Source organism: Morone saxatilis, unplaced genomic scaffold, assembly GCF_004916995.1.
Source record: "Morone saxatilis isolate NCDOM2014 unplaced genomic scaffold, NCSU_SB_2.0 Contig15, whole genome shotgun sequence".
Taxonomy (NCBI): Eukaryota; Metazoa; Chordata; class Actinopteri; family Moronidae; genus Morone; species Morone saxatilis.
In genome coordinates this window covers 11,773,065-11,784,703 of record NW_023339707.1, presented here as the reverse complement: position 1 = coordinate 11,784,703, position 11,639 = coordinate 11,773,065, and the positions used below count along the sequence as shown (strand labels likewise).

At 42.2% G+C, this 11,639-nt stretch overlaps 2 protein-coding genes across 2 annotated transcripts in view; both read right to left on the bottom strand.

Moving 5' to 3' along the window:
- The window catches only part of kcnc4 (potassium voltage-gated channel, Shaw-related subfamily, member 4), a 23,823-nt gene extending 16,665 nt beyond the window's left edge, over positions 1-7,158 (bottom strand). The window contains exon 1 of the mRNA XM_035657297.1: positions 5,793-7,158. Within this exon, the coding sequence (XP_035513190.1) occupies positions 5,793-6,407 (615 nt within the window). The 5' untranslated portion in view covers positions 6,408-7,158. The remainder of the gene's footprint in view (positions 1-5,792) is intronic.
- Positions 7,159-8,559: 1,401 nt separating this feature from the next.
- On the bottom strand, positions 8,560-11,392 carry hspa1b (heat shock protein family A (Hsp70) member 1B). The gene is made up of 2 exons (XM_035657012.1): positions 11,240-11,392; positions 8,560-10,621 (listed from the first exon to the last, which is right to left on the bottom strand). The coding sequence occupies exon 2, from the start codon at positions 10,604-10,606 to the stop codon at positions 8,687-8,689; it is 1,920 nt and encodes a 639-aa protein (XP_035512905.1). The 5' UTR covers positions 10,607-10,621; positions 11,240-11,392; the 3' UTR covers positions 8,560-8,686.
- Between the last annotated feature and the right edge of the window lie 247 nt (positions 11,393-11,639).

Here is an 11,639-nt window from a genome sequence, read left to right as displayed (position 1 = left end):
ACTTTCGCAAGGCACTGTATATGACCATCTGATGTGACCAAAAGTTCCATACTTGAGAGGACAATTGAGCCAATTACATGACAACTGACCATACTCAACCCAGGTGAAGACTGTTTACTGTAGAAAAACTAAACCTTGAGCTGCAACTTTATTTTATTACAATCCAAAGACATCTTCTGAGGAAGTCACACTGTGTGCATCATGGCTTCCAGACAGAAATTAAAATTAAGTTACACATGTGTTTGGTTTTCTCAGAAATAATTTAAAATTCCAACAAGCGGAGTACAGACTGCAAAGTTCAGCCAGAAAAACACTTTTCTTTCCCTTTTTTACAATCCTGCTGAGGTTTCAAGCAGATAAAACCAAGATTCAGTCTGCTTGGTTTTTTCCACTGATGAATAAGCTGTCATTTTAACAACATTTTAACCAATGGGCTTTAAAGAGAAATCACACTGACAATCGCCAGTTAAGTTGCAGCTCAAATGCCAATGGTCCACATCACTGATAATTGCTCTTTGGTTTATGCTGAAGTAAAATGATATTTTCAGTAATGTGTATTTATTGATTTTTTTTTGTCTGCCAAAGAAAAAAAAGTCTGCAACCCTGTGCAGACTTTGTGATGCATTCACTGATCTCACAGCAACTCGGCTAATCTATTTTCAGCAAACAGCTTAGAACCGAGCAGAATAAACAAGCCACATAATCACACAGGATCATCCCTCTTTCACTGAGAATTCAGTGTTATAAAAAGTCTCCTTAACGAGGCTGTGCATCTTTGATGAGGTGTGAAAAATCAAATCCTGTTTCATTCACGGAGCCGCAGTGAAAAGGTGTCAGTGCTGTGAAAACCAGGCTCAAAGGAACAAGAGGTTCTGCTCAAAATGCTCCTTGATTATTTATCAGCTGGGTGTCACACTGATACTGAATGTGACGTGTGAGAATAGGTTTAATTATCAGCAGTGAGCAAAGCAACTTATTGAAAGATATTGACCAATATTTTCTTTATTAAATCAATTTTAATTGTTTTCCTCTATAACCTCAACCCTAAAAGCCGAAATGAGCTTTTGAAGAAGATGTGGTGAAACTTTCTGTCCAAAAATCCAGGTGGGAATACACTGATGATTCCCTGAAGACAATGAGATAATAATAAGATGTCAATATTTAGTTCTTATTAGAGGTTAGACAAATCAATACCAGATATATAATCAATTTGTATATCTATATCTAATCAATAATAATTAAGAAAGGATGAATGTCTTTAAACATCTCTAATTTGACAATAAACAACCTGACAAATGAAAAACCATGGTATCTAATCCAGGCAATAAGTCTAAATATAAATGTCAATCAATAAAAACAACTTTTTATATTGCCAAAGTAGATCGTTTTTTGAAAATTTAGACTTCACATAATATGCATCAGACCTCAAGAATCCCACATCAATGAATCCCTTGGTCTCACAACAAAGACAAATTGATTTCTTCCTCTATGTGGGATAAAATACGACGCTCTTTTCTGTGGGAAAGGCAGTTTTAATTGCTCACCACTGATAACAAGTTGCAGCCCATTACCACAGCAGTGATTAATTGCAGGCAGCAGGGCTGTGGAATTCATGAAATATTGCATTAGGGGAGATTGAACAACGTTATCACGTCTGGGCTTTAATGTCAAGTCTAATTGTCACATATAACAAAACTGAAATTACGAAGCCTGGTACACCGTCAGTATGATAAAGCTCTGTGGTGTTTACACTGCAATAATGTATTGTCAGGCACTATTTAAATTAACCGCATGTATTTCTAATTACAATTAGAACAATTATATGTATTTATTGTTTTGTCTCTGTGCTCCTTTTCTAGGAACCAAACCGCCCGTTGGAAATCAAAAATCAAGTGAGAGCTTCCAGACTAATTCGCGTTTGCAAATTGGTCTGGCAATGTCAGGTGCTCCAGTAATTTGGTTTAAAAGTGAAACAATCACTCTGAGGTTAATGTTCTGGCTTTCAGCTTTAAAGGTATTTGAGAGTGTTCATGTCCATATCTGGTGAGCATGAAATTAGGTTAGAACATGCGGTACATACCTGGCGAAGCGTCACCAGGACGTCTGCTGATGTTTCTGAGTCATTTATAATTAAGGGTTTACAACCAAATGTGAATAATGATGACTTGATTAAGTTTATTTTAACTTATCCAATTACTTTCTGTGCCCTAAATTGGAAGGACTTTGTAAAGTCTACATCCTCGCTGTTACTTTGGCACGAAATTAGGGTGACCATATTTTCAAACCCCCAAACCCAGGACCCTTAAGTGTACCACACATTCATGCACACGCACTTGTATGCGCTTATGCAGCATAGGAATTTAGCATGAGACAATTATTTGACACCATTTTTTCATTTTTGATCACAGGTACTTACAGAAGGAATAAGGACTGACTTTCTCTAGGGTACAACAGATAACTGTTAGCATACTGAGAGGTTCTGTCACAAAGAGCTGCATGTGTGACCAGATATTTGTTGATTAAAAAAAGGTATTGGAAAAGTCAGGGAATCACCAATGTCAGTAGCATACATTGTCTGGGAACCACGAATATCTGTACATAATGTCACAGCAAACCATCTCATCGTCGTTGAGATGTTCAGTCGAACTGAAGTTGCTTTACATGGTGGACAACTGACTGATCGACATTACCATACCACCTATCGGGGCCAACAAGGACAACAAATTGAAGCAGTCCGAACTTTGATCTCACAGTCATTGTTTCACTTTAGCTCTAATGTGCTAGAGTAAGGGACCAATAATGTTCCAGTACAATCTGACCGCACTGTATGCTACAGACGTTTATGATCCTCTCATGTCTTTGATTTGTGAGTGGCGCCATCATTAGTATGGAGGCTTCATGCTTTCACAGAACTGCTCCTCCAGTCTTGCAGTTCGGTGGATGTGGCTAGAATGATGGACAGATTAACTTCCCTCCGGCTTTCAAGACTCACATTACCTGAGATGAGCTCGGAGGCGCTTTGAAATAGACAGCCATAAAGGTAACGTGAGTCCCTCGAAATGCACTCTGCATCCTTTCAGAATGCACACAGAGCAAACATATGTACATGAATCAGCTGGAGAGGAAATGGACAAAGAACATTATGACCGGGGTCAATATGTATCTGCCCTCACTTGTTCTTATTACATACTTCCAGAAAGATTCACATCTGACTCATTTACAGATATTCAGCGGTGAGAGACAAGATAAGCTGGCAGGCACAGCGCGGTCATCTTCAGATGGCAGCAGCCTGACGGCAGCTGTGACTCAGAGATGTTGGTTGTTCTACAGTGACAGCATGCAAATGCCACCTGGACAAGAAGCCAAAATAAACACTATTTGTAGTGTGCCTGGCATGCAATAAGAACATTATACTTCTGCAACACTCGGCGAGTCTCTGAATAGACCATTCAACTCCACAAACAAGGCAAACACAAATTAGAGTGAGCATCAGCCGCTCTTCTCTGGACTAAATGTATTTTTCTTTTTGATGAAAGTTCCTGGCCCTTTGCCTGACGACTCTGGCTATAGTGACACTCGATACTTGCTTTCACGTTTACTTCACTAAGCACTCTGCTGCCTTTGTTGCTAAGCCATTAGGCATAGCATACTTTCAAATGCTTACAGCTGGCTCATATCCCCCGTGGAAGAAAAGAGAGCAAATTGATTTTAATTTACAACACAGCACACAACACATTTATTTTATCGATGAACCAAACAGAAGTGTATCTTGTTCATCAGGATAAAATGAGAAACTGAGATCATTTTTTTTGCAGGAGGTCTTGTGTATGTTAAAATCGTACTGAACAGAACCAACACTTTGTGCCGTGACAGGATAACAATCTTTGAGTAAAATATTCACAAATGAGCAGAAATCCACCTGAAATAGCGCAGAGGCGTTTTACTCAACATTGAAGATGAAGATTCTTAATTTTGAGTTAAATGGATGATTATTTTCCCCTAATATGTGTATTTAGACCTCGTTGTTCTGTTAAATATACAGAGATTTACTGTACATGGACGTGAACTCTTGAAGCATTTCAAACACTCGTGTTTTGAGGACCTTTGAGTGCAAACCTTGTACTGGATGTGTGGGAACACTTCAGCAGCACTGTATTTTTGCCATGAAACAGCATTTTCTCTATTTCCAGCATTTTGGTACAATTTCATAACTAATATTTAAGTGAGATGCTTATTCACATGACTGGAAGAAACACTGAGTTGTCTGTAAAGAGCGCAGGCCTTGAAATGCATTATAAGAATGAGAGAATTCAAATAAATAAATACATTTGTTATGATTTATAACTATTTTCAACGACTTTAGCTCAAAGACACACTACCCTAATGTTAACAGCTCAAAATACATACTTGACATTGTTATATCAGCTAGATGCTTCAAGACGTTTCCTAATTTTATGAGTTTCTCATAAACATATTTTTGAGCTGATACGTGTTTCAGTAGTCACCTATGGTTAAATATGTCCCATTTTACATGCTGTTTATCTGTGACTGACAGCACTTTTTAAAGCAGCACAAACCCTCTCATACCCCAAATACTGCACATCTATTTGTGTTTCTGTTTCTGTTTCTATTTGGGTGCCATGGGTGTTAAAATGCTGCTATAACATTCTCCACTATTCTGGGAAGGTTTTCTACAAGATTTTGGAACCTGTCTGTCAGCCACAAGACAACAGAGCAACAGTGAGGCCGAGGCCTGGCTCACAGTCTGCATTCTAGGTTATCCCAAACGTGTTGGATGGGGTTGAGGTCGAGGCTCTGTGCAGGCCAGGCAAATTCTTCCACACTAAACTTGGAAAACATTTTCTTTATAGACCTGACTTTGTGCACAAGGACACTTGAAACCGGAGAGGGTTTTCCCCCAAGCTGTTGCCACAAATTTGTATGTGCCTGAAGTACCACTGATTGCTGCAGCATAAAGACTTCTTTATATCCAAATAAGAAAATGTTTGTAAGATGTTCCTCTAAACTGTTTAAAACATGATCAAAGTCATAACGAGGAGGCTCACTGTGCTTCACTTTTTAGGATGTTCAATCCCTGTGTGAGTGTGTCTATGCCTGGAAACAGTCAATGAAAAAATGTGAAAGTGTGTACTTTGGCCAGACAGCACAAATGTCATAAAAAAAAAAAACATTCTGTCCATACAAAGAACCTCATCCAGCCTCAACTTGAAACTGATAGTCAGTCACATGGATGTTGGTGTTGCCAGGATGAAAAACTGCAGATGAGATGCATGAAAAGTGTCATTACTTACACACTCACATCATCATACTGTGATATTGTGGATTTTACTACGAAATCTGAGGCCACTGAGGAGTAAACTGAAATCATCTTATAGCTAATAATGTTTAATGGTTTTATTGTGTCATGTGTTTACTTTATGAATCCAGGAGGACTCAGTGAGCAGTATTGATATTGATTGATTGATTGTCCTGGTGATATGAAATAAATTGAAATTGAATTGTGCTCCTGACCCCTCAGACAGCAGCCAGACAGCAGGTTAGAAGTTAGACTGAAACATCTGGCACATGGGAATCCTCTTTGTGAGGGGTGATCTATAAAAACCTGAACGATTTAAGTAGATGTAACTGTTGCAGTCTGATTGTCTGAACCTCGTAGAGGAAACCTGTTGATTTGGACAACATGTGCGACCTTTTTTTTCCCTAAATGGAAGATCACCTGCAGGCTTTAAGGTCTCACTGAGATATCACTGCCCAACACCTGGTGAACTCACCCTGGCGGCTCTGGAAGAGTAGGGGTCGTCAAACAAGGCCCAGACCTTCGGCTGCCAAACTTCGCAGCATCCCCTCGACCTGTCCGGGCAGTCCTCGATGCCGAACCGCCTCGGTATCTCTCTGTCATCATCGGTGTCGTCCGGGTCCGGCGGTTCAAATATATCCAGGGCCTCCTCCGCGTCCCGGTGCTGCCGGTAGGTCATCCAGCAGCATGGCTCCACGTCGGTCTCGTCAATCCCCCAAAACGCCAGCTCCTCCTCGAAGAGCGGCCCGCAGACGTCGGCCGGGCAGTGCAGCTTGCCGGTTCGGTAATAGTTCAGCACGTAGGCAAAGATGCCCGGGTGTCTGTCGAAGAAGAACTCGGTGGCACTCGGGGGCGCAGCGTCCGAGTCAGAGCTGACCTGCGTGTCCGGGTCTGCCAGCCATGCCAGGCGGGTCCCCGGCAGGGTCCTCAGGGTGCTCTTGTAGGTTTCATGTCGAGTGCCGCCCACGTTGATGATAATTTTGTCGGAGTCTTCCCCTCTGGCCATCTCCTCCTTCAGACATGATTTAGACGGAGGTTTGTTGCCCGACTTCCGCCCTCGGTACGACGAAACACACACCGAGCTTATCATTGAGAAGCAGGGACCTTCTGGCTGCTCGAAACTGGTGTCCAAAAAACAATCAGAAAATTAACGCAAAGTGCGCCCTCATTTCAGACCCCAGTCCTTATAATTATCTGTGGGTCTCATTTATCCCCCCCCACCCCTAAAAATAAATAAATAGACAAATGAGAGCCTAATAGTCCAGACAGCGCCAAAGTGAGACGCTCAATAAAAACCACCTGTTACAGAACTCAGTCTGGTTCCGTCGGTCAGGCTCACCGTGAGTGATGTGTTAATGTTTTCGTCGAATAGGTTGGACAAACTGACACACATTGATGCTTACAGATGTTGCACTCACTTCCCGCTCATTAACCCAAGGCTGTTGCCAATAAAAGATGCATGTATATTGGCTAATTACGCAGTAGTAGTACGGACCTATAGGATGAACCACTTCGCCTGAAGTAATGTGTCACTCCTCACCACCTTTTCCCACAGATCTTATCTAAATTCTGCAACGCAAAAAAAAACCCCAAACTGTTCCCGACAACTTTTCTCTTCTCTCCACACCAGACGAGGAAGCCTGAGAAGGATCCAGATGCGCATTTAATGACGCGCGGAGATATTGCTCCGGTTCCTCCGGTTGAAAAACGCTCAGCTCCCGTGCCAGATGTGGGGTTGTTTTCCAGCTGGGGATCTGTTGCTTCTCCACAAGTAGCCTATCTTCCCTTAGCGACACAGCCCGGTTGGATGGTGCGCTCAACAACAGGCTCGACAGTTTAACTCTTTGGCTGCTGGCGGAGGTTGGCGCATTATTGAACCACTCCCTCTAATCAGACTGAGAGGATGGGCTGATGAAGTGTGTGCGTTTGTCTGCGCGTGTGTGTGTGTGTCTGTGTGTGTGGATCATCGTGGATACATGCTGACCTGCGCAACATTTGCACAAAAAAAGCTTAAAATTATGAGTCATGCAGAGGACCGATAGCAGAAAGTGCAAGCAGCACAGAGCACAATGTATTGCGGTGTCTACCTTTTGTTATTCCCGTGCTTATTGCATTGGGTTACTTGCGCACACTGATTGATGGAGTAATATTAATACTGTGTGCAGAATTTCAGCACAGAAACAACGACATGGCAATAAAAGACCTCTTAAATGAGATAATTCCATCACTCTTTATGTTACAGGGATTAGGCTATTTCTGCTATTGCTAAGTGGGATCCAACCATAGGATCCAACAGGTAGCTCTGGAGTCCTCCAGTGCGTGTTGCTACAAGCAAGTAAGAGAGTCTTTCAGTGAATAACATGTTCAACAAGCAGGGGTCTCAAACTTTGGCTTGGGGCCACTGCTGGTATTTTCATCTCATAGGAGGGGGCACTTCAGTGTTCAAGTACTAAAAGCAAGTGCAATAGTCTGAAAAATAGTGTGTGGAAGAAGTGTGTTGCTCACAGCCAAAGAACAAGTGAAGGCCCAAAACCTGCTCTCTTCTTAGAAACAGTTTGCACTCATTTGCATTTGGAAGGGATATGTAAAATACTGTATATCCAGTACATTTACAGTTAACGGTTAAGTACACACATTTTAAATAAACTACTTTAACTGCATTAGGTTTGTCATCTAGGTTGTATAATGCATATAATTCAATTCAGCTGTTATTTCACTTAACGTACTTTAGCAAATCCATTTCAGACCCTCTTTCAATTTCATTTATTCTTATATTATTCTTATTTTAGAGTTTGTCATTTCTAGGAAAATGATTAAAAAATGAATTCATTGTACATAAATGGTTCCTGTGATTTTCTGCAAAATGTCTGACTGTGATTTTCTACTTGATATTATTGATACTATGATTTCCTACAGGACATTATCAGCTACTGTGATTTTTTTACAGTAGCAACTTCATAACTGTGACAGTAACTCTTTGACTACTGTAATTTTTGATTGAATATATAGTACACTACTATGAAATAGTTTACAGTATCTCACTGTGCACAAACACAGCGAGTAAGGACTGTGTGGGTCGTACAAGCTGCTAAAACCAAACTCTAACCCCTGGCTGTACGATGTCATTAATCTAGGTTTTGTTGAAAAGTGATGATGCATCAATTAAAAAACTTTTTGATAACATTTATCAGTTATCAAACATCATCTCTAAATTGTGCTTTACAAGAACAAATTGAAGAGAATTTTGTTCTTTAAAGTATTTTTATTGGCATGTCAAGAAACAAGAATGTGAATTTACATAATTTTTAGTACGAAACAATAGGGATAAGACCCAAGTTTTTCTGTAAACAAAACAAGACGCCCATGGTTTTAATCCACTTCCTCAATAGTGGGGCCCTTGGAGCTGCCGTCTGCCTGGCTGCCGCAGCTTCCTGGTGGTGCTGCTCCCTGGTACAACTTGGTCACAATCGGCTTGCACACCTTCTCTAGTTCTTTCTGCTGATGCTCATACTCATCTTTCTCTGCCAGCTGGTTGTTCTCCAGCCAGGAGATTGTCTGCTTGCACTTGTCAATGACCATCTTTTTATCCTCCTCGCTAATCTTTCCTTTCATATTCTCATCCTCAACACTGCCCTTCATATGGTAGGCGTATGACTCCAGTGAGTTCTTTGCTGCAATCTTCTCCCTCTGCATGTCGTCCTCAGCCTTGTACTTATCAGAGTCCTGTACCATCCGCTCTATTTCCTCTTTGCTAAGGCGGCCCTTGTCATTGGTGATGGTGATTTTGTTTTCTTTGCCGGTGCTTTTGTCGACGGCGGACACATTCAGAATGCCGTTGGCATCGATGTCGAAAGTTACCTCCACCTGTGGTACACCTCGGGGAGCTGGAGGGATACCTGTGAGCTCAAACTTGCCCAGGAGGTTGTTGTCCTTGGTCATGGCTCTCTCACCCTCGTACACCTGAATCAGCACACCTGGCTGGTTATCCGAGTATGTGGAGAAGGTCTGGGTCTGTTTGGTGGGGATGGTGGTGTTGCGTTTGATTAGAGGCGTCATAACTCCACCTGCAGTCTCAATGCCCAGAGACAGGGGAGCCACGTCCAGCAGCAGCAGATCTTGGACGTTCTCGGAAGTGTCACCCATGAGGATAGCAGCCTGGACAGCAGCACCGTAGGCCACGGCTTCATCTGGGTTGATGCTCTTGTTCAGGTCCCTGCCGTTAAAAAAGTCCTGCAAAAGCTTCTGGATTTTGGGAATTCTTGTGGAGCCACCAACCAGGACTATTTCATGGACTCTGGACTTATCCAGCTTGGCATCTTGCAGGGCCTTCTCAACTGGTTCCAGTGTTCCCCTGAAAAGCTCGGAGTTGAGCTCTTCAAAGCGTGCCCTTGTGATGGAGGTGTAGAAGTCGATGCCCTCAAACAGAGAGTCGATCTCAATGCTAGCCTGGGTGCTAGAGGACAGGGTCCTCTTCGCTCTCTCACAAGCTGTGCGCAGCCTCCTCACTGCTCTCTTATTTTGGCTGATGTCCTTCTTGTGTTTTCTTTTAAATTCCTCTACAAAATGGTTGACCATCCGGTTGTCAAAGTCCTCCCCGCCAAGGTGTGTGTCTCCCGCGGTGGCTTTCACCTCAAAGATACCGTCCTCGATGGTCAGGATGGACACGTCAAAGGTGCCTCCACCAAGATCAAAGATGAGCACATTGCGCTCCCCTCTTTTACCTTTGTCCAGGCCGTAAGCAATGGCTGCTGCTGTGGGCTCGTTGATGATCCTCAGAACATTCAGTCCAGAGATCACCCCGGCGTCCTTGGTGGCTTGCCTCTGGGAGTCGTTGAAATAAGCGGGAACTGTGATGACCGCATTTGACACTTTTTGTCCCAGGTAGGCCTCAGCGATCTCCTTCATTTTAACTAGGACCATGGAGGAGATTTCCTCTGGGTAAAAGGCCTTAGTCTCCCCTTTGTACTCAACCTGGACTTTGGGCTTTCCATTATCACTGATCACCTTGAATGGCCAGAGTTTCATGTCGGACTGGACAATGGAGTCGTTAAACTTTCTCCCAATGAGACGTTTAGCGTCAAAGATTGTGTTGGTGGGATTCATGGCAACCTGGTTCTTGGCAGCATCTCCAATGAGCCTCTCTGTGTCAGTGAAGGCCACATAGCTGGGAGTGGTTCTGTTGCCCTGGTCGTTGGCGATGATCTCCACTTTGCCATGCTGGAAAACACCGACACAAGAATAGGTGGTGCCCAGATCAATGCCAATAGATACTCCCTTTGCTGATGACATCTTGCTTTAGAGTCTCTAGAAGAAATAGGAGAACAAAAGTTTTAATTTTCTAATGCCGATCAGTGCAGCTGAACTAATTCAAAATTACTACATTATTGATGTCAATGATGATTTTATCCATCTATTTGTATATGTTAGAGGTTCAGTGCAAAATTAAGTAAACACTGACAGTAAAACATTATTATAATTATTAGTTATGCACTGCTGAACATATTATTCCATGGCACAAGTTTAATCTAATGTAATTGCTCCACAGTGAAAATATAAATAAATAATAATGGTAATAAATGGTTACACTTTCTCTTTGATTAATGTAGTCCCTAAATTAGAAACTTTTCAATTTTGAAAATGTCCCAGACTGCAAGTCTTAAGTAATTTTAACACCTGTCTTATAATTAAATACTGACATTCAACTGTTACTCTGATGTACTGTGAAATTAACTTAATACCAACATTAATAAAGACATAATATAAAGCAGAATGGATGCATTAGTAATGGCAAGTTTTTATGTTATCTTTTAGTGGATGAAAGAGGATGCACCCTAAACCATCACAGATATATCATACAAAGAGAAGGCTGCACTGATGTTTCCATTCAAATTAAGTTAATTACAATCTGATAATGTTACTTACTTTCAGTGATAATCTCTCTGTAGAGCTAAGATGTTGAAGGATCTCAGCAGAGTCTCCTTGCGCAGTTTCCTTTGTGCCTTGAGCTTTTGCCTCTGTGTGGTTCTTCTTATGCCTGGACTGACTCAGGGCCTTTGCTTATATAGTTACAACCAGGTTTCCAGAAGACTCTCGGCCCCCCCTACCCGTCCTCCTCGGTCAGTGACGCAGCTGTTAATATTAGCAACTAATGCAGCTGCCCTGGTGCGCGAGAGCCGGTGAATATTCCAGAGTGGGACAGTAGTCTGACGCTTGGCCAGCAGGGCTGACTACAAGGGAATACAATGTAGTGAATGCAGTAGTAAGGCACGGCTAGCAGCCCTGAAAGCAAGCTTTATCCCCAAAAACAACTGACCTGAAGAGG

Excerpts from the sequence above, each read along its gene's own strand:
- hspa1b (XM_035657012.1), bottom strand. The coding sequence starts at position 10,606 with ATGTCATCAGCAAAGGGAGTATCTATTGGCATTGATCTGGGCACCACC.